The sequence below is a fragment of the Histoplasma capsulatum genome, genomic scaffold (assembly GCF_000149585.1).
Source record: "Histoplasma capsulatum NAm1 scaffold_2 genomic scaffold, whole genome shotgun sequence".
Taxonomy (NCBI): domain Eukaryota; kingdom Fungi; phylum Ascomycota; class Eurotiomycetes; order Onygenales; family Ajellomycetaceae; genus Histoplasma; species Histoplasma mississippiense.
Window position 1 is genome coordinate 281,015 of NW_001813981.1, and position 20,275 is coordinate 301,289.

The following is a 20,275-nucleotide window of genomic DNA, read 5'->3' on the forward strand; positions in this document are numbered from 1 at the left end:
TATTGTCAATAACCTCAATAATCCGAGCGATTATATTATACACATAGTATAGTTATATGTTATATATATAGTCTCCTGATCAATACATTATGATGCAACAAGTGAAACGGCTTCTGCCATTTTTCCACTTTCGGAGCTGCATTGAGGTTTCTAAAACTTATCCCAAACTACTAGTCCCCCCTGTCTCCCAGTTATACCCTCTCGATAGTGGAAAAACATCAGTAAATAAAGGCCACCCCATAGAGCAAGTATGTCGCTGCGACAAAAGTCATACAAGGAGCGCAAAAGCAACGAGAAGGAGAAAACTGTTAGAAGGGGTCAATCGGCATAACTATTTAGACAATGGAAGGCAAGTGCCCAAAAGCCCCCTATCGGACCGGTTGAATCACATAATGAGTGCATGCGTGGAGGAGGGGTATGTTCTGAGGATAAATTCTTTCTTCCTCTATCCCGTAGGAGTTTTTCACGACTTCTGCTCCCAGGTTTTCGCAAAGACTTCATTCAGTGCGGACTGGAACGTGCGGCAGTTCATATCGATAAGGCCCTTTTTCTCACTCGCGTCTGCATTCCTTATCACGGAAACGAGACATAAATACCTATAAGCCAGAGGCGGAAAAGAAAATGAAAAAATAAACTTAAATTAGCCACTCCCCAGAAAGATCTACATATATAAAAGCTGATGGCAAAGGGATGTAAATGAAAAATGAGAGAAACGCAAAAAAAAGCAAAACATACTTATTCATCTCCATAAGATGGATCATCCTCTTATCATGCAAAATTATATGACTCTCCGCTTCAGGGATCTGCGGACCGTTGGGTTTGCGCTCAGGGTGTTCCCACGAATACAGCTCGCTCACATCGACGATAACGTCTATATAATCTGAGCACATTTCGTAACAGGCCATGTCTACGGGCTTTGTGTCCGACGCGATGTAAATCTTACTGAGCACGTCGAACAGGTAGATCTTCTCCATGCCGGAGTTGTTGGCCAGAATGTTGATGAGGTTTTCGAGGGCGGAAAGTTGCGGGATGAGTTTCTGAATCACTTTGCTGAAAGCTTCGAAAACGGAGTAGTCGTATATCGACGTAAGGTAATAATGTACAGGCGCGTTCTCATAGCCAGCGTCGTTGAGCTCATCTGATATGAGTTGAACGATATCTTGGAACGTGTCAGAGCGGTATTCATCAGATAGGCCGTCGACTTTGTGGATGAAGATTTCGATATTGATGTGAGGATAGTATTGTTGGACGAGGAGTATGGTTCTGTTTAGCCTCGAGACGGCTTCTAGATAGTCATCCTGGGCATCGATAACCCATACCAATGCGCCTAGAGTACCGAAGATATCTTCCAGATCGAAGGATGGCTCGAGATATTCCAACTGACCAGGGAAATCCCAAACTTGAAAGTCCATGAAAGAGCTATAAAAGAGTTAATAAATACATACACACATATATATAACTGAGGTATCCAATATAACAGGAAAAGAAGGACGTAAACTGACTGGACTGAGTCCTTGTGGATGCGAGTTGTCGATTCGAGGAATAACGTTTCTGTTGGGGGCATTTTGTGAAAGACGACACTCGAGATGGAGGATTTGCCGCTCCTTGTCTCTCCTCATCAGCAATGGATTGTTCATTTTCCTCATTGAACAAATAATATAATCCCCCCTCACTTCCTTCCCTTAAGTGTACTCACCGACGGAGACCCATTAGCAATAACCGTGGCTTCTCATCACGAAACTTGTTGCTGGAAAGCTGTCCAGCCTTGGCATGCGATTGCGGCCGCGGCTTGGCGTTTGGAGAACGTGGATGCGGGTGCAAACGACTGGAGCCCTGTAGATTTTCCTCGAGGCTTAGCTGTGCTCTGGTTCTGATTATAGGACGGCAGCCATGCAAGATTGAGCTGTCAGAATAGATGAATCGATCCTGTCCCGGATCGACAGAGTGGTGATGCGATGGGACAATTCGCGACATGGCGAAGGCAGAGTCGGTGTGAATGAGAAACGCGCCTTTGGGAGCCAATTGCGACAACAGTAGAATTGAGGACAGCAAGTGTAATAAACAGTCACATCACATCATGACGTCGCGGGACAACCAGGAACATCCTTTTCACTTCTTTCCTTGCGCTAGTTCGGCTGACAATCGCTCTTCTTACTGCCTTTTGCCCTTTCCTTATTCTTTTTTCCTGTGTTGCCTCAGGTGCAGAAAAAGGTTCGCAAAAAAGCGAGCAGCCGACCGCCCTCGAAGGCTCAAATAACACGGATATTATTGCTGGCGACACGAATTCCGCGAGAGATTCGCCATGAGCCAAGGCATTATCGCAAAGGGAAGTAGTGAAGCCAGCCCAGGGGATAGCAATTAAATTGCCTGGGGAAACCAGCAGGAGCTCAATCAGGGACAAAAGGGATTGTTTGTGCGCACAAAATAAATAGCGAAGAGAAGAAAGAAGAGAAGAGGAGAGAAAACGAAAGAAGAGAAGAAACAAAAATGCCCGCAAAAGGCCAAAAGGACGGTTCCGGCATGTAGTACTAAAGTCAAATAACGCCGAAACAAATAAAAAGTAGGGAAACTACCCTAGGTAGGATTTATGTTACTCGAAAAGCAAATATAAGACGAAGTATAAGAAATGACAGCCCCGCAAGTACCCGGGACCCACGCAAGCAAATAAATGGGCTAAACAAGACGCCGAAAGGGATCGTTGAACATATGATTGTCGATCCAACGAACCAAATTATAATTATTTAATCATTAAACAGAATGAAATGAAATGGAAAAATAATAGCATTGGACGGATGGGTGAAGGAGGGGGGGTGAAAAAAAAAAAAAAAAAGGAAAAAGGAAAAAAAGAGTGAAGAAGCGGTGTCCTCACCTGCATTTTGCGCCAACAATGCTGACCGTAAGATCCAGATCCAGATCAGTGGTTTGCTTTGTACTGGCATGTATGGGCCGGAGGTTGGACGCGTCTATAGAATAACAACATGAACATTACGAAAGCCAATCCATAATTAGTTAATTATATTATTATTGTTAACCCTCGCTGCGTGGGGATCTGGGGGTGAAGGGAACTTACAGGAAGCCACCGATTCACACACGGCTTTGGACACCGCCAGACGCCGCTGGATTGCCTCGGTGTGCGACGTCAGAACCAGTCACAAATCAAATCGAGAGGAAGAGTTTGTTGTTGGTTCTCTGTTTTTTTTATTCCCTCAAATAAAATAAACTGAACCAGAGGACAAGAGAGAGATGGAGCCAGCCGGGGATCGGACCACTATAATTGGGCAGGGAGGGTCTCCGGGAGGAGCAGGTATAATGGAACAGGGTCAGTTACGGATAGCAATCTAATGTTATCTGTGCTCTGGGGACGAATCGGCCTTGGATTTCATTCAGGCGCGGAATAGAATGAGCGGCGGTTGACCATTGTGGGGGGTGAAGTTGGAGTTTTGAGTTGGGTTGCTGAGAAGTCTCCCTCCAAGAGAGATCACGAATGGATGATTTGTGGACACACCATACAGAGGCAACAACGTCAGCGGGCTGGGAGAGGAGTTGGGCAAACCATGGCAGGTTGAAGCTGGAGATTTGCGAGGTTGAATGGGGGTTGAAGGAAAAATGAGATGATGAGGTCAGGAATCCAGCACAACGGCCCAATCAGAACCACGCAGCTCGGGAATGGAGTCATCAGGATCCGTGTATTTATTTAGAGCAGTAAATAGGAACAGACGCAGTGCGGCGGCACAATACGGTGGAAGAATTCTTGTTGATACAGTATTCGATATTCAATATTCGAGATATTTTCAATTCATTCCTCGATTATTTATTTGAAGTGAACTCCTTTATCGCCAAACCTTCAGCATCTATCGCAACCTATTATACCACAACCACTACTCCTCCTGTATGTCGCCACCAACCCATGCTTGATTTCTCTCGGCTAGTTTTCTTTACAACATTAACACTTTAGCCCTTGCTTCTTTACCTTTCTTTCTACTGTCCCCTGCTCGATCCCCACGAAATGACGTCCCTTGTGCCCCGCGAACCCTACTCCAAAGAAGAGCTACACAAGCTCTATCCAGACGGCCTGCAGCTGCAATTGGTCCAGGTGGTGAGTCTCGTTATACAGATAAATGAGTTAAAACTATCCTACTCTAACACCTCCCCTGTCTGCTTTTTATATAGTTTCTCCGTCACGGTAAATCCATCACCCGTTGCTGTTTCCTTTGAATCTCCAAATTGAGGTACTAGTATTCACATTTGAACCCACACCTGTAGGCGAACGGACGCCCGTATCCTCTCGTTTTCAAAACGTACGCCTGCTGCTCTCATAAATATCATCAATTTCCATCTGCCTGTTTTCCCCGTGGCTAATTTATAGCTTAGACCGGCCTGGCTACATGTAATGCCTCCCGCCTCCGTACCTGTCCTACCCCCATTTCAGTGCACACGCTGATGCCACCTCCCCAGATTGGCCATATTGCAACGCCGCACGAAGACTCACCCAAATTGCCAGCTCAACAGAAGATCTGACCAGCTGGGATAGTTTTCAATGGCGGAGAAGGATGGAGAGCTTTGGAGAGAACGACCAGGCGGCGATGGTAGTAGGCCCTAAGGGAGAGATTGAAGGCATCTGGCAAGTCTTGGACTTTTATATAGTTTTACTACGGATCTACCCCCCGGTCCAGCGGCTTATACCTCGTAAAAATTTAGCCTACCAGGAGAATTGACCGATAAAGGTCGCCAGTCCACGTTTGCTCTGGGTCGACGATTACGATACCTCTATGTCGACCAGCTAGGTTTCATGCCCAAAGTTAGGTCGAACACCGATGACATGTACCTCCGCACAACCCCCATCCCCCGAGCTCTCGAGTCACTGCAGCAGACCTTTTGGGGAATGTATCCTCCGGACACACGAACTGCGAACTTCCGCCCTCCTACCATTGTGGCCCGGTCATTTGCAGACGAAACGCTCTATCCCAATGAAAGTAATTGCCACCGTTTCAGGCAGTTGGCCCGCCTTTTTGCCCAGCGGGCAGCGGATAAATGTATTTTTTAACATCAGCCCCATTCCCCTACCTACAGAATACACTTTTATGTGTGATGAGCCGTTGTAATAAGGATTTCATGACTAACTTTGGAACTACTGCCGGTTTGGTGGTTGAATTCTGATCGATATAGGGAACCAGACCGCGGATATGGAATACCTCAACTCCCTCTGGTCCAAATGGATGCCTTCCAGCTCTCCCCGCGTTGCGGTGGATTCCCACCCTCGCCTCTCGGGTATCTTGGACACAATCAATTCCACTCTAGCACATGGCCCAAACACACGCCTTCCTGCGGAATTCTACGACGCGAAGGCCCTTGAAATAATCGATAAAATTGCCATGGACGAATGGTTTACCGGATACAGGGAGAGCAACGAATATCGTAAACTAGGTATTGGCGCTCTTATGGGTGATATAGTCGATCGTATGGTCCATGCATCGGTCCATGGCGGCTGGCAACCGACTACAAACGGAGCTGGTGACGCCAAAGAGGTCGTTAAATTCGCCATAAGCGGCTGTCACGATACCACAATCGCCGCAATCCTGACCAGCCTGGGTGCATTTAACGACGGAAAGTGGCCGCCCTATACCTCCTCGATAGCAGTTGAACTCTTCAAAGCCACCAACAGACCCCACGCCCAAAAACCTGGCGATATCCTTGAAGAGCTGAACGTTCCAGAAGCAGAAACCTCATCAGCGAAGCGGAAACCATCCAGCCTAATGTCTAAGCTTTTCCACGGCAAATCCTCATCGTCACCATCCTTCCGAGAGCCCTCCAAAATCGCACGCTCCAGCACATCAGGTATTCCCACACTTCCGCTTCAAGACTACTACGTCCGCCTTCGATATAACGATCAGCCCGTTCGTATCCCCGGCTGTGCATCGAAACCCAGCAACCACCTTCCTGGCAATGACACGTTTTGCACCCTCGAGGCGTTCAAGAATATTGCGGATAAATTCACTCCGCGCAACTGGCACGAGGAGTGCGCGAAGAATTTGGACAGTGGGATGTTTGCGGAGGGGAATGATGCTGCTGGCTATTGAGTTCATGGTTACACGGCATAAAAGGGGATAGAGGGGATGGATCTTTTGACTTTTAATTTCATTTTTTTATCATTATCGTTATTATTTCATGACATGGTAAAACTTCATTATGTTGTAATATAAAAAGTCCAGATAGCTACTTCGTGGATAGAGAAATTCGAAGTACCAAAACACCTTGTAGCCTGGTGATTGTTTCATTTGGAAATTAGTAAAAGACCTCCCTAGGAAAAATCTCTTGCAACAACAAAAGTAATAAATGACCTCCCCTCAGAAATCGTAAATCGTAATCACATATCGCAAAAGGTCATGGATTCGCCTCCATTCCACCTTGCGCCGAACCCTCGCCATCATCAGTGCGACGAGATGAAAGACGAACGAACAAATAAATGAGGAAGGAAACGAAAACTATGGCGGTATTCTCTACTCTCCCCTAACAAAAAAAAAAAAAAAAAAAAAAAAAAAAAAAAAAAAAAAAAAAAATCTCAGGATCAAGCAGTAATTACACCCCCTGCCCATCGCCTAACGGCTTCCGCCCCACCACCACAGACACAGGCGTATACGAATGGATATTCCTATCCTTCACACACGCGCGGAAATTCGCCAGCAGCACCTGCACCTCCTCGACATCCCACTTCAGCACGCGCGTCAGCAACGCCAGCGCCCACCCCTCGCAACCCTGCAGACACTCGAGCTGCCGGTAGCGGCCCAGCTGCTTGAGCACGGGGTCCTTGGGCCACGGGCCCACCACCAGCTTAAAGCGGGTCTCCTCCACGGCCTCGAAGCCCGCGTCGATCATGACGTCGCGCTGGTTCTCGCTGATGGACGTGGTCTTGCCCATGATCTCGCCGCACTCGCGGAACAGCCGCCCCCACTGGCGCAGGGGGTGCTTGGCGTCGGCCGGGATGGAGCCGTCGTCGCTCTCGAGACAGACGGAGGCGTTGCTGACTTCCAGGTAGCCGCCGGGTTTGAGGCAGGTGAGGCACTGTTTCATGAAGGCTGTCCAGTCTGGGATGGAGCCGAAGAGGTCGCGGACGTGGATGTAGTCGAAGGTGTTGGTGCGGAAGGTCCAGGGGTAGTCGGTTGCGTCGTCGACTTGGAATTTCACATTTGGGGGGACCCAGCTTGGTTGGGTCGGGGAAAGGTCTGTGCCGATGACAAGGGCTTCAGGATGTTGGTCTGCGAAGTCGATAGCCCATATGCCTGGATTGGAGCAAATTAGAAAAGAAACAAATATATATTATTCAATTGAAAAAAAAAAAAAAGAGGAAAAGGAATCTTGGGACTCAGGAGGTTATAAATGGAATAAGGGGGTTTTGGAGAAAGAAATAAGGCACAATACCCGTGCCAGTTCCGACATCAAGCACTTTCTGTGGGATACTTAGGTGGTTAGATACAAGACTCCGGATGTAGTAAAATCTAATGGCAGGATGGCAGTACCTGGGGCTTGCTGAGAGGAGCTAGATACAGTTTCTGGCCCATGGCCAACAAGTATGCATGATGTGCAAGATCTAGGACCTCCTGAGCGATCTCGTCGTTTGGTCCCCAATACGCCCCGTCTTTATATGCGTGATATCGTCGCCCATGCTCTCTTTTGTAGCTATTAGCATTGTATCTATATTCCATTTTGCCTTTGCTTGCTATTTTCAAATCAGGAGTTCTGTTAAGAAACGGGCGAAATCTTACATGCGAAATTGATAGATCGGTGAAGCTATTGAGCTGGTCTCTGAGCTATATCCGTGGCGATGGGATTAGCGAACAGCGAACACGCTGCCTTGGTCACATTTCTTAAGTAACCTACAAGTCATCGTCAAATGCTTCAACCTCATGCTCACTGTCGTCGACGACAATGTGAGCTGCGGCTTGAGCAGGTTCAGCCGGTTGAGCCGGTTGAGCCATTGCTCGCGGCGAGACAGATCAGGCGGCAAGCAGCGGCTTTTTGTATATTGGGCGCAGGATTTTTATTTGAAAAAAAGAAAAAACAGATCTTGCTTCTCTACACAATTTCAACCAAGCAGACTTCTGCTTTTCTGAAACGCGAGTTGGACAATATGATCAAATGAAAACTGGTTTCCTGTAGCAGCAAAGGCCACAATCATTAGCAAGGGTGTTGCAGGCAGGAAGAAGAAAAACTTGAACCCATTGGCGGAATCAATCCGCAAACTCAACGCCCGGTTGGGCTGCTTTGCGGTGCGGCCTCTGTATATTTATGCCTGCCAGCACCAGACAATGGGAATGGACACATGGATGGCCATGGATGAGGGCGAGGAAGCATCATCCACGCTGGGCAGCTCGCCAGCCAGCCAGCCAGCCCCAGTTTGCGCCCCTGCCGAAGCCCCTGTGCTGGTGTTCTGCGCACGGCTTGCGCTGGAGACAGAGATGGCCCGCGGGCCGGTCTGACATGGGTTGGTGATTCTGATTGCATATCGTTCGTTCCTGTCTCCGTGGCTCTGCGAGTCCTGGCTCCAGCTCTTTACGCTGCGCAAGAGTGATGAGAATTGCTTTTTACTACAGCACGGAATCTCGCTTCACACTACAAGACAACAACAACAACAACAAGAGCTGCGAGGGTCTTGACTATTATTCCAAGCATACAGCGTAAGCTGTATACGCCGTAATCCTTGAACTCTGGGTGCAAGCACCAGCGCTAACTGACACGATTGCGGCCGACAGGAAAAACCACCATCCAATCGTCGATTTTCTAACCGCATTGAACTGCTTATCCCCAGCCGGGACATTGTTGACGAAGTTCTGCGTTATTACATTCTTGAATAGGCATTGTGCATTTGTTGAGGCTACTGTGGACGCTTGTGGGCACAATGACAGGGGATTTCTTTCGTCGAATGCTTTCTCCCGTGGGTTGGGACGCTTTATAGTTACTAGTTTCCGACCTCTGCATCGTGCCTCCACAGACATTAAATGTCATCATTTGCAAGGCATCGAGCTGGTACCGCTATACGGCTATACGGCCCCAGCAGATGGTTCGGATTAAATATCCAGTTCGGAAACAGCGACAACAACATCCGCCAAGTCTATTGAGCTGATATTCTCTTAAATATTCCAGCTTGGCTGATTGTTTGCAGTCGGTTAAGGGGCGAAGTTCGCATACAAAGTCCCTGATGCGAACTCATTCTAGTACAGAGTGCACTGCGCGCTAGGAGAAGTTGCCTCGTCCCTGCTAACAGCAAAAACTGCTCAATACGGGGGTATGGTTGCAGATGGAAGTATCCGAAAGCCTTTCTCAGTCACGCCAACGTACATCTAACTACAGGGAGCTTAGGGCTTCCTGAGGAACCGGAACCAACGGGATATTGGGCCTGAGACAGCAATTTATTTGGCTTCTCACCCATCAACGGAAAATCGGGAGCATCTACACGAATTTTTTTGAACTGGCCATTCTCGCCCAATGCAGCACCCGCTCTCCCAAACAACTACGCACCTACATAGTTACGCAGGCTTGCATTCTTGAGAGATTCCTCTCCCATGGTATCTCTATTCCCATGCTTTTCCGGCTTTCCCAATTAGCACATTATTTGATACCTCTATGAAACGGGGTGTGTTGCGCCTTATCACATTTCTGAATTGGATGTGGAGAGTCAGAGTAGAATGTGTAAAGGTATGAGAAAATGGGAGGGATAAAAAAATAATAATAAATGAAAAAAAGAGTCGCTCATCGGCTAGCTGATCCCCTCTTGCTCTTGAGCACGCATTTCGTTGGAAGTCATGGGTTCCAATACGCGGCAGATTCGGAAATTCTAAAACACCAAGAATGGATGGCCCTCAATATCCATGATCCTTGAACATTTAGCTCCCTTGTTCTAGCCATGAGCTATATACTTACATACTGTGTAGTCCCATGCCAGAGGACTAAATCAATACATTGCCCTCTGCGTCCTCCCATCCCATTTCCTGCACAGTCCACCCCATAATCGCACGTCCCTTTCCAGGAACATCCCCCCAAACAAATCCGACAGAGTCAATCAACCTACGCTGCCCGATCTCCTTATGAACGTCGTTGATCTGCCCCACCTCCTCGTCCGTCAAGGAAACCGGGGACAGATTATCGTCCATCCGGGCGCGCGAGGCCGAATGTGGAATCGGAACGATCCCACGCTGAACCAGCCAGGATATCATGATCAATTCGATACTGACATTATATCGAGATGCAAGCGAGGTCAGGGTTTTGTGGTTGTACATGGACGAAGTATCGAAGTAGAGGCTCTTCGGTCCACCACCTAACGGTCTACCGGTTCAAGATACATGATGAAATGGTCAGCAATCGGCTTGCCCTGCCGATACGGGTGCATACGCTTCTATCCCACTAGTGACAAAGGCCATTAACCCTAAAGATGGATTGGGGTCGATAAAAAATTAAGAAACGGCCTACCCCCAAGAGATCACCTGAATTCCCTTGTCCAGGCAATACGGCACAAGCTTCAGACTTGGATTGAACGGATGCACTTCAATCTGATTGATGACCGGCTTGACCGTGCACTCCTTCAACAGCACATCCATTGATTTCTGCGAAAGGCTACAAACACCCAGACTCCTGCACTTAGGGCCGACGAGCTTTTCCATCTTCTTATATGTCTCCACGAACGTCGGTCTTTCGTCAATGCCCCTCCACCTCCCGTCTGGGCCCGAAGCATTGGGCCAGTGGAGGAGGAAAATATCAATGTAGCCGACGTCAAGCTTTGCCAGGGACTCGCGGAACGAAGCCTCAGGATCGTGATGCTGGGTTTGGAGAAGCTTGGTCACGACTGTAAATGCAGAGCGAGGCACGCCTGAGGCACGGATGGCCTCTCCAAGGAGATCCTCTGTGGCATACCCTGGTGCGGTGTCTATGTAACGGGTAACGGTAGCCTGCGAGAATGGCCTGTTTGAGGATCTCGGTGACTTTGGGTCTTTCTTCGTCGGGGAAAACCATGCCATCTTTGGGGCGTCTTAGTTTATTTTTTGTTGTCTACAAGGTAAGCAACACTGCGCAGGATAGATAGGACTAACTAACACTGCATCGCCCCATAGCCAATGGCAGGAATTACTCTGCCTATAGGCCAAAAACCACGGAGTCAGTCGCAGGTTCTTGAAACCATACCCAAGGCAATCAACATACCATCGCTAAGTGTATAGGTCTTTGTGGAAGCAGTGCGTGTCTCTCTCATAGCTACGGGTTTGGCAGGATCAAAGCACTGAGCCCAGATGGGACGCGAGATCGGAGGACATCAATCAACCCAAAACGCCTCTACAAAAAAAATAAACTTGACACGCTCAGAGCGAAGCGCGGAGTTCAGCAGAGATATTGACCGGATACCAAGATATTGACCTCTATCAACTCTTCCAGAAATGCACGCTGCGGGGAACTATTTTATATAGGAAGGAGATTCGGCTTCCGCCTCACCCGAGCCCATCCCCTTACCCTGTTACCAACAAAAGGACAAAAAGGTCTCTAAAACCGGTATATTTTCGTTTCTCTCTGCTTAGCCCCGTAAACAGCGAAGTTACTTGTTGCGGTAAAGTTCCTTATCGTATGTAGGAGTTATACGTCATCTAATCGGTTCCACCGCCAAGTGGAGTGATGGGAGATATCCGACGCTACCATGCCGAGTGACCTTCCAGGAGAAAACAACCGGTGTTGATGTACTATCTATTTAATGGAAGCTGTATCATGTAAAGGGGTAGCTGGTAGGTGGATATTCGTATGAAGTGGGGTTGGGGTTAAGCTGTTTTTAGCTACAGCAGCACGTTTCCTTTGAAGATTGCAATATTTGAACAAGCGGTGGATACTTCGCTCAGTTTGCTAGCCAAAAGTCAGTTCTACCACATATCGTGCGCCGTTCGGACTAGGCGGGTTAATTTTGAGCATGGAGCAAGAAGCATTTACGAGCAAGCAAGCATTGAGCTCCTCAGGAGACTGTAGGTTGTCATAGTGCCGACTTGAGTTCGGTTTATTCACAGTGCCAACGGTCGATATTGTTGCGAAGAGCATGATTTTGCAAGTGCTGCGCGGGAAATTTTCTCATCGAGCCTAGTGGGGAACGTTTTCAGTTTCGTAGTTTCATACATACTGCTTATGAGTCTTGCACGGCGGTGTATGAATGTCCTAGCTTCAAGCGAGTTGGAGTGAAGAAGATCATTTGCCCAGGGACACCGAGTTCAGCGTGGCTAGAAGATTAGCGCTTAGTTACCAAGGCATACAACCAGCGATCACTTCGTAAGCCAAGCGGGAAGAAACTGGCGTACTTATGCCCGATTATTCAATACTCATCTTTGCCCTTTTGGTGTCAAGTAGCAACGATCTATCGTACAGCACCTCCATGCATAAACAAGCCTCAAAAAACGCCTAGAGAAAAGAACCCAATGGTGTAAAAAGAAAGCGAGAAAACCTCAAAATATATATATAAAAATAATGTAAATAAAAATCTACATAGCCATCCATCCCGGCATGAAAAGTCGGGAAGCCCAAAAAGTAGATAGATAGGCGATGAGGGGATGGGGAACATGAAAAATCCCAGTAAGTCTAACCGCCCATACCACCCGTAGAGAGCTGCGCTTCATCCTGCCTATCATGACCTCGTTGATCAAGCCAAGGAACATCAGCAGCGCCAGACCCGGACTGGCGTCTGCCATGCTGCTTATCCCTCTTCCCCCCGCCCTCCTGCTTCGGCACTTTCTTTCCCTGCTTCTGCTTCCCCCTGCCGACATCAAGCCCACTCGCACCTCCATCCTTACCCGCCAGCGCCCTCGCTCTGTCCCTCCTTTCCTCGTGCTCAACCGCCATCACCTGCTTAGCATCATAATATCGATTGAGAACGGGAACATAGCGCTGCGCGCACAGCATATCGCCAACACGGACACGGAGCATGTCAAAAGCGACGACAACGGGCACGGGCACCCCGCCGTCCAGCTGCATCACGTCCGGCGTGGGCGCGCCGTAGATTGGTTTTGTGCACTCGGAATCCAAGCCATGGGCATTACCACCGTCATCGTCACTATCAATGTCACCGTTATTGTCACTGCCATTACTGGCCGCATCATTCTCCGAAACGGGGACGTCCGGCGGGTTATTTGCTCGCCACGCCGCGATGCGTGCGGGGAGCTTGTTGAAGAGTGGGGATCCCGATGCGGAGCGGGCGCGGGGGTGGGATGGGGAGCGGGGGGGCGAGTAGAGGTGGGAAGAAGCCCATATCTTCAAGCGCGGAATGGTGGGTTTGTGCGTATACCGCTGACTGAAGTGAGTGAGGATTACATTACGCGCGCGCATTTGTTTGGCGACCCGCAATGCCTCGCCACATGTACTGTGCCGCTTGGCCTGAGCGTCCTGCAGCATGTCGTCTTCGAAGGTTGCCTCGTGGATCAGTACGGTCGAGTCTGCGCCGACTCTGGCAAAGTCGCGCGATGGGCGGCAGTCACCGGAGTACGAGACTTTCAGGCCGGAGGGGAAAACGAAAGAGGTAGCCATGGAACCTTGGCAGTGCATGACGGGGACGGTGAGGAGAGTGCTGAGGCCTGTGGCTTGCTGGAGTTGCAGGGCAAGCGGTGACCGGTCAGGGTTGAAAGAGAGGAATGTTGTTAGGGGCTTCCCACGGTCGTCGAGGATGGGTTGTCCATCGCTGCCCAGATGGTTATAGTGGAAACTATCTGGAACCGTAGGGTCAGCCGCGAGGAGTAAGAGATTGTCGAAGCCGTAGTCCTCTACGCTGGAGTACTCGGCCAGCCATTCGAGCATTTTCGCGTTAGAGACAACGAAAAGCCTCTTCTCATTTATGAGTTTCGTAAGATCGCACTCTTGCTCCGGCGGAGGCGCTGTTCGAGACTGAGTTCCGTGCGTGACCTTATGCCAGGCCCGGATAACAGACACGGTCCCCAAGTGGTGGTCTGCGTGCAAGTGGCTTATCCATATCACTTTTAAATCTCGTAGGACGTCCTGCAACTCATCCGGCGCGAACGTGCGCTGCAGCTGCCCAAGAGTATTTTCACCACAATCAAATAAGTAGTTCCCAACCCCAGGAACCCTGAGTAAAGTTGCAGAAACAGTTCGGTATTTCGATGGCAGGGAAGAGCCGGTTCCGAGCGTGATAATCTCTGCATCCTGATCGGGGATGTTCTGGCGAACTTTCTTCAGAAGATCCTGAAACTCGGGACTGTTAATGTCTTCCTTGGCCTCGCGTGCTAACTTGAGGACACGAGAAGATATCTGTTTGGTGATGCTATTTGTATTGAGCGGTTTATGGACACCATCGCTATTGATCAGAAACTTCGGTTGCAGCTCGACTTGTAAGTTGGGAAGTGCAGGTAGGAACACCGACTTCAAAGGGTCACTCGCAGGTCGTGATAGTGGCGACGATGAAGGTGGCGTAAGGAACGTCTTTTGTGGAAGTTCCACGTTATCATGATGTGGCACGTGGAATCGTTCGTTGTCGAGGACGGAGAAGTGTGTGGTCTCTGTGGAACCAAACGGGAAAGCGAGGTAATTTGAACAGTAATCCATAGAGGAGACGATGTGCTTGTACTGGGACATTTTGACCACGAACTCCTGTAAAAGCGGATGGCTGCCAACGCCTGGACCAAGGATCCAGACAAAAGTTGTAAGCCCCCTCATCACTTCAGGCGTAGTCCACTCAGGTCTATTGACGAGATTCTCGACATAGTTGGCCGTGGGGATATCCAAAAAAGCAATTCCTCCACCCGGCTGAGATTCTCCAATAACCATCTCCGGAGTGATTATCTTCCCATCCTCGGACACCACACTCTGACCCGCAGTCAATTGGCCAAACTTAGGACCTTGTTTGACACCCAAGGCTTTGGCTTTCGCCGCATTGAATTTCCCCCGCACATCATAATGTTGAATAATATAGGAAATCGATATGTCCGACGGGGTAGTGGGGGGAAGAGTCTCCGTCAGAGCACCAGGCCATGGCTTCCGAACTAAAACCGTCATATCGGGAACGATATCGGTGGCATCCGGCCCAGGGCCCGTATACGGTTCGAGCTTGTGAGTTTCCCGGTTACGGACGAAGATTTTCGCAGGGTACCGAACTTCACTAAGTGGCATCTCGACCAAAGAATCCAAACGCCAGTCGGAGTTGAACATGTCAGACACCACCGCCTGGCGGGCTATTTGGTCCTGAGCACGTTTATCGAGGGCGATAGCATTCTCGCTCTCTAAACCCTGTCTAGCAACTACAGCACCAGCATTAGAACCTTCCTGGAACTCATCCAGACTTCGCTTCCGCGCACTTTTCATACTTCCTACAGATCCAGCAGGTGATCCAAGCGAAGACGTGGGCAATATCGAGAGCGCCCACACCTTTAGATGCGAATCAGTCCACGTAGGTTCCGCCACATTCCTCCTCTCACCACCCTCCCCTTCCCCTTCCACTTCTCCTCCCCCCTCGGAAAACCCATTAAACTCATGGATATAAACCGGCATCCCCGTCCGAAAAATAAACTTCCTCGCCGTCGCCACCGTATGCGTCAAATTCGGCCCGCCATGGATAGCCAGCTTCCCCCTCCGCTCAAACTCCACGGCAAGCTTGTTGCTCCGCTCCTGGAAATGCTCCAGCCGCCGCCGGTACGACTCTGCCAGCACCGGATCCGCCGTCTCGGCCGCCAGCTTCGCTAGCCGCTCTGCTTTCGTCCGATACACCTCCTTCTGCGACCAGGCAGAGGTATTCGCCGACTCGGCAAGCGTTAGGATGATCCCGAGCAGGCCGCCATTGTTCGCCCACGACGTCTTGCCGGACATGAAAATGTCCGTGACATGTGTCAACTTGATATTGCGATGGCCGCAGGCCCGCTGCAGGCCCTCGGGTATATGGCCGAATAGGTAGCGCTTGTCATCGAAGTGGACGATAAGAGTTGTGCCCGGCGTGTCTGCCGTGGGGGTGGTGATGAACTCGAAGAAGAACTTCATTGGATGGTGGGCGGCGGTTGTGGGATCGAAGGACTGCTCGCCGGGGTACAGGGAGATGTTGTCGGGGTCGCGGAAGAGGTATCTATCCCGATGGACGCCGCCTAGTTTCTTGGGATCGAGTTTTGGGGCGAGGAAAATGGGGTGCTCGAGGTCTATTTCTCTGGGGAAATCGGAGGTTCTGTATGGGAGCCGGTTGGGAGTTTTGCGCGGGGCTCTGTTGGTGAAATGGCGGGTATTATGGTTGAAAGTGGATGTCAGGAGGGGACATAAATAAGGTGCTGGAACGGGGAACGAGGAATTTCTGCGAATTGCATTCGTCAGAAGCGTTCCAGCGGCGCGGAGGGACGCCAATTTGCCAAAATGTTACCCTTCCAGGCCGACGCGAGTCGACCAGCTGCGTGAGTGGGATAGCAGGGGAAAAGAGGATAATTACAACTTCTATTTAAAACATAGCCAGGAAACAAAATAGTTTATGAGGGGAAGGAATCAGTATGAAGATAACAACTCTCTACATAAAAATGAAGTTGAAAACGATTAACGAATCTACATTGATTCAGTTGGAGGTTACAACTTTTTTTTTTTACGTCGAGTTTGGAATGAGTCAGGTATGACTAAGCCCAGAGGGTCGCACCTGTGGGATGGTTAACCTATTAGGCCACTAGGGCAAAAGAGCTTCAATCACCAGCAGCGCCGTGGTGGTATAGGTGGGTAATCACGTGCGGTGGAGGGCCACCTGGGCAACTAGTGCCCAACAGCACCAGCCAACTCAATTGCACAGATGCAAGAAAATATATTCTGTATATAAATTATAACTAGTAAATTATTGTATTATATTCCGAGCAGTTTTCTTCCATATCTGAGCCAAGGTGTAACTTTATATATGTATATATCCATATTTACGAGGTCAAATTGGAAACCAGGACAAATGAAATAAACATGTAAGAGAGATGAGCGTGATGAGTGGAAAAAGAATAACAAAAAAAAGAGCCTGGACATAGGAAATTATATCAGCAAATGAAGGTCGGGGAACAGCCAGTGAGGACAGTCTTGACATATTCGGAAACCGGAACAAACGCAATCGCCCACACACACAAATATATATACACGTGTATGTATATATAAATATCTCTAAAGGTAAATTTTGAAAAACAGCAACCTGAACTCCTCCCAGACAAACCCTCAGAAGTAGCCGGGATACAACGGAGATGTAAAAACGGAAAGAGGAAAAAACACACGAGGCGCATGAGGCAATCTTATGTCCCGTTTCTATACGCCCAGTAACACAGGAAAAAAGGGGGGAAAATAAAAATAAAACTTATGGTTGGAAAAACAATGAAGACGGTAGATGGTGGCAGAGGCCAAAGTTCTGATCAAAATACGCTAAGGGGCAACACCAGGAGTAGTAAAAGGATGGGATTAGCAGCAAGTGAGAAAGGACGGTCGTGGCATAGCGAAGAACGGGAAAGTAGCGGCTTGCAAAGGTTTCAACCAATTTTGGATCCTTTTCATCTAAGACGATGCTGAATCGTTGTCCCGTGTGTCTTCAAGGTGTGCAGTTACCAACGAAACACGTTGGTAGGCACCTTCTATGCTCATGCAAAGTTGATCAAACCGTACCATCGTCGCTGAGTCAACACCCGTGTAGCCGGTGGATCCTCCCTGGCCCTCCGTCGTCGCAGAACTGTAATAATCGTCAACCAAAAGATCGATTCGAGCAAATAATTTTTCCGGTGTGATACCGCCGAACGTATCCTCAAATGTCGGAGAAGTTGTTGGTGACGTTGCTGGAGAACTGCTGCTCATTGGCTGATCATAGAATAGGGCTAGAGAGGGATCCGACTCATCGATTTCCACCTCTGGAGCCAACTTCATTCTCCTCTTTTCATCTTCCTCAGTAGAACTATCAGCCACTGGGGGCGGTGGTCTTTGGATCGACGGAATCTGTTCCTTAGTTTCATCTGTGCAGATGGGCCCAACAGAGTTGGATGATTTGCCTGACAAAACAGCACTATCGAGATCGGGCCCTCGAGGGACATCCAGAACAGCGAAGACGGGGGTGTTGTTATAGTTCATGTCGATGCCGGTATTCCAGCCTGGGGTATTCATATCCATTCCTGCAAAGTCAACTGATTGCTCGGGAACCATGGCTAATCCGACTTGCTGATTCTGCATCTGGATATCTTCGGAAACGTGGGACGGGTTCGGATCCTTTGCGGCCTGCTGCTGCTGCTGTTGCTGCTGCTGTCCTGGCTGAGAAGCTGGGAGGCCGTTCATGGACATGTCATTAAGAAATGAAGAGAAGTGCGGAGACGAAAGAAGCATGCGTGTGAGGTCCATGAGACGAGCATTTTCTTCTGCCAACGCACGATTCTGAAGACGTAGATCATTGGTCTCGTTAGTTTTGGCCGCAACCTCTCCTTCGAGTTGGCCGATATATTCTGTATTCAAGCCATTAGTTGAAGCAATCCACAACCAACACAAGTAATTGGGGAACATTACCCTTGCGTCTGGATCTGAATGCACGAGCAGAGACCTTGTTTCGCAATTGACGGCGCTCCTTGCTACTGAGTTTTTTCCCCTCCTCACTAGCCAAAAGACGTTCATCTTCATCCATTTCGTCCTCGTCCTTCTTCGGCTTTAAGTTATGCGAAACATTCACGGGCTTGGAATCTTCTTCACGCACAACAGAAGTGGCCACGCTGCTCTGTCTCATCTGGTGCAGGAGGCGGGAAATTCGTTCCTCAACAGCTGGATCGCTGGGACGACTGGCCTTGTTTTGGGGCTTCGATGCCTGACGGACATGTTGTGGCTGTTGTGGCTGTTGTTGCTGTTGTTGTTGCTGCTGTTGCTGCTGTTGCTGCTGCTGTTGACGGATGATCTCCTGCTGCCTTTGTTGCTGAGCGGCCTTCGCCATAGCCGCTTGCTGCTGATGCATTCCAGGATACATGCGCCCCACTTGGCTCGGTTGGGCGAGTGGTGATAGTTCATGGCCACCCAAGGCATTGGGATCGACGAACTGGGCTTTACTTGTCGTGGAAGTAAACTGCGGGTTAACCATGAGGTCAGTTGGTGTGTCGGGATCCAGATCGAGTCCGATCCCCGAATTCCTGAATGTCGGCATAGTCGGCAGGGGCGAGGAGCCAAAGTTAACCATCTCTTGAGTGGGGTTTATAAAGGCTTCGGATGGCATGGCGAAATTATGTTGGTTCCCAAACGTGAAATCCAACTCAATATTCCGGTTAATAGCCATCGTGTTGGCCAGGCCGCCTGGTGGGAGGCCAGTCTGCTGTTTGTAGGAATCATATTCATGGCTTGGTCCCGAGAAGAAGACTTGGGAAGAAGAGGATTGTTGGCTGTTGCTGCTGGCGGATGAAAAGCTGGGAGCGTTTGGCGCAGAACTTGCCGCAGGGGTTGACACAGAACTGGTGCTGGCTGTAGTTTTCGCTCTGGCCGAAGCGGGAGAAAGGGATGGAGAAGGATAGATCGGCTGGTCGTAATTGATGAACGAGTCGATATCGTTTGGATCAATACAACTGTTCAACGTCGAAGAAGTTGGCGGTTGTAACTCCCCAGTCGTAGCCATGGCGAAGGAGACAAAAGGAGACGGTGTATAAAGATGGTAAAGAACCCTTCGAGATCGAGACGGCCTCAGCCGGCGATACGGGAGGTTGAAAAGGGAATAGTGTGCTCGACTCGAATCCCACCAACTGACGCCGCTGGAAGGAACTACTCGATGCGAAAAAAATATCGATGGGCGGAGTGACGATGTGAAAAGAATCGATCGGATCGTTGGCAAAAGACGAGATATCAAAACGAACGGTGGTGGGTTGTTGGGGGGATGAAGAGGCGAGTGGAGTGTTCTTGCAGTGGTGGTGGTGGTGGTGGTGGTGGTGAGGAGAGAGAGAGTTGGTTGACGATGGCTTGGCTTGACCCGATGACTAACCAGGACCTTAGTCATCCAGCCTCCACCTAGGACACGCGTCCTCTTGCCAAGGCCGTATAGACACGGTATTGTCCGTTATTTTCACCACAATCCTGTGCAGAATGGACTGCATGGACTGCATGGACTGCATGTTGTTGGCCCAGAAAAATTGCCCTCCTCAGCGTCTCGGCTGTCATCCCATATCCGATATAGCCAGGTTCTTAGGTGTCTCCTCTACCCTCCCAGATCCAATCGGCTGCTGCTGGGGGGCTTTCAGGGACCCAAGGGGGCTGTGCAGCCTGTGTGTTCTCCCTCCTCCTTCGCTGGTCAGAAACCTTCGTCGGGTCGAGAGTCCAACCTGGTCCA

At 49.4% G+C, this 20,275-nt stretch overlaps 6 protein-coding genes across 6 annotated transcripts; 1 reads left to right on the plus strand and 5 right to left on the minus strand.

Moving 5' to 3' along the window:
* Positions 1 to 463: 463 nt before the first annotated feature.
* On the minus strand, positions 464 to 1,564 carry HCAG_02188 (conserved hypothetical protein; the record flags this gene model as incomplete). The annotated part of the gene is made up of 3 exons (XM_001541967.1): positions 464 to 596; positions 736 to 1,419; positions 1,503 to 1,564. The coding sequence occupies 3 exons, from the start codon at positions 1,562 to 1,564 to the stop codon at positions 464 to 466; spliced, it is 879 nt and encodes a 292-aa protein (XP_001542017.1).
* A 2,442-nt stretch (positions 1,565 to 4,006) lies between these two features.
* On the plus strand, positions 4,007 to 6,077 carry HCAG_02189 (conserved hypothetical protein; the record flags this gene model as incomplete). The annotated part of the gene is made up of 4 exons (XM_001541968.1): positions 4,007 to 4,096; positions 4,264 to 4,298; positions 4,699 to 5,033; positions 5,167 to 6,077. The coding sequence occupies 4 exons, from the start codon at positions 4,007 to 4,009 to the stop codon at positions 6,075 to 6,077; spliced, it is 1,371 nt and encodes a 456-aa protein (XP_001542018.1).
* A 499-nt stretch (positions 6,078 to 6,576) lies between these two features.
* Positions 6,577 to 7,973, minus strand: HCAG_02190 (conserved hypothetical protein; the record flags this gene model as incomplete). The annotated part of the gene is made up of 4 exons (XM_001541969.1): positions 6,577 to 7,277; positions 7,417 to 7,444; positions 7,515 to 7,665; positions 7,876 to 7,973. The coding sequence occupies 4 exons, from the start codon at positions 7,971 to 7,973 to the stop codon at positions 6,577 to 6,579; spliced, it is 978 nt and encodes a 325-aa protein (XP_001542019.1).
* Positions 7,974 to 9,751: 1,778 nt separating this feature from the next.
* Positions 9,752 to 11,236, minus strand: HCAG_02191 (predicted protein; the record flags this gene model as incomplete). The annotated part of the gene is made up of 5 exons (XM_001541970.1): positions 9,752 to 9,829; positions 9,916 to 9,918; positions 9,954 to 10,317; positions 10,462 to 10,915; positions 11,188 to 11,236. 5 exons carry the CDS (start codon positions 11,234 to 11,236, stop codon positions 9,752 to 9,754), a joined length of 948 nt encoding a protein of 315 aa, XP_001542020.1.
* Positions 11,237 to 12,591: 1,355 nt separating this feature from the next.
* Positions 12,592 to 15,987, minus strand: HCAG_02192 (predicted protein; the record flags this gene model as incomplete). Its single annotated transcript, XM_001541971.1, has 1 exon — positions 12,592 to 15,987. One exon carries the CDS (start codon positions 15,985 to 15,987, stop codon positions 12,592 to 12,594), a length of 3,396 nt encoding a protein of 1,131 aa, XP_001542021.1.
* A 1,509-nt stretch (positions 15,988 to 17,496) lies between these two features.
* Positions 17,497 to 19,570, minus strand: HCAG_02193 (predicted protein; the record flags this gene model as incomplete). Its single annotated transcript, XM_001541972.1, has 2 exons — positions 17,497 to 18,425; positions 18,487 to 19,570. 2 exons carry the CDS (start codon positions 19,568 to 19,570, stop codon positions 17,497 to 17,499), a joined length of 2,013 nt encoding a protein of 670 aa, XP_001542022.1.
* Positions 19,571 to 20,275: the final 705 nt, after the last annotated feature.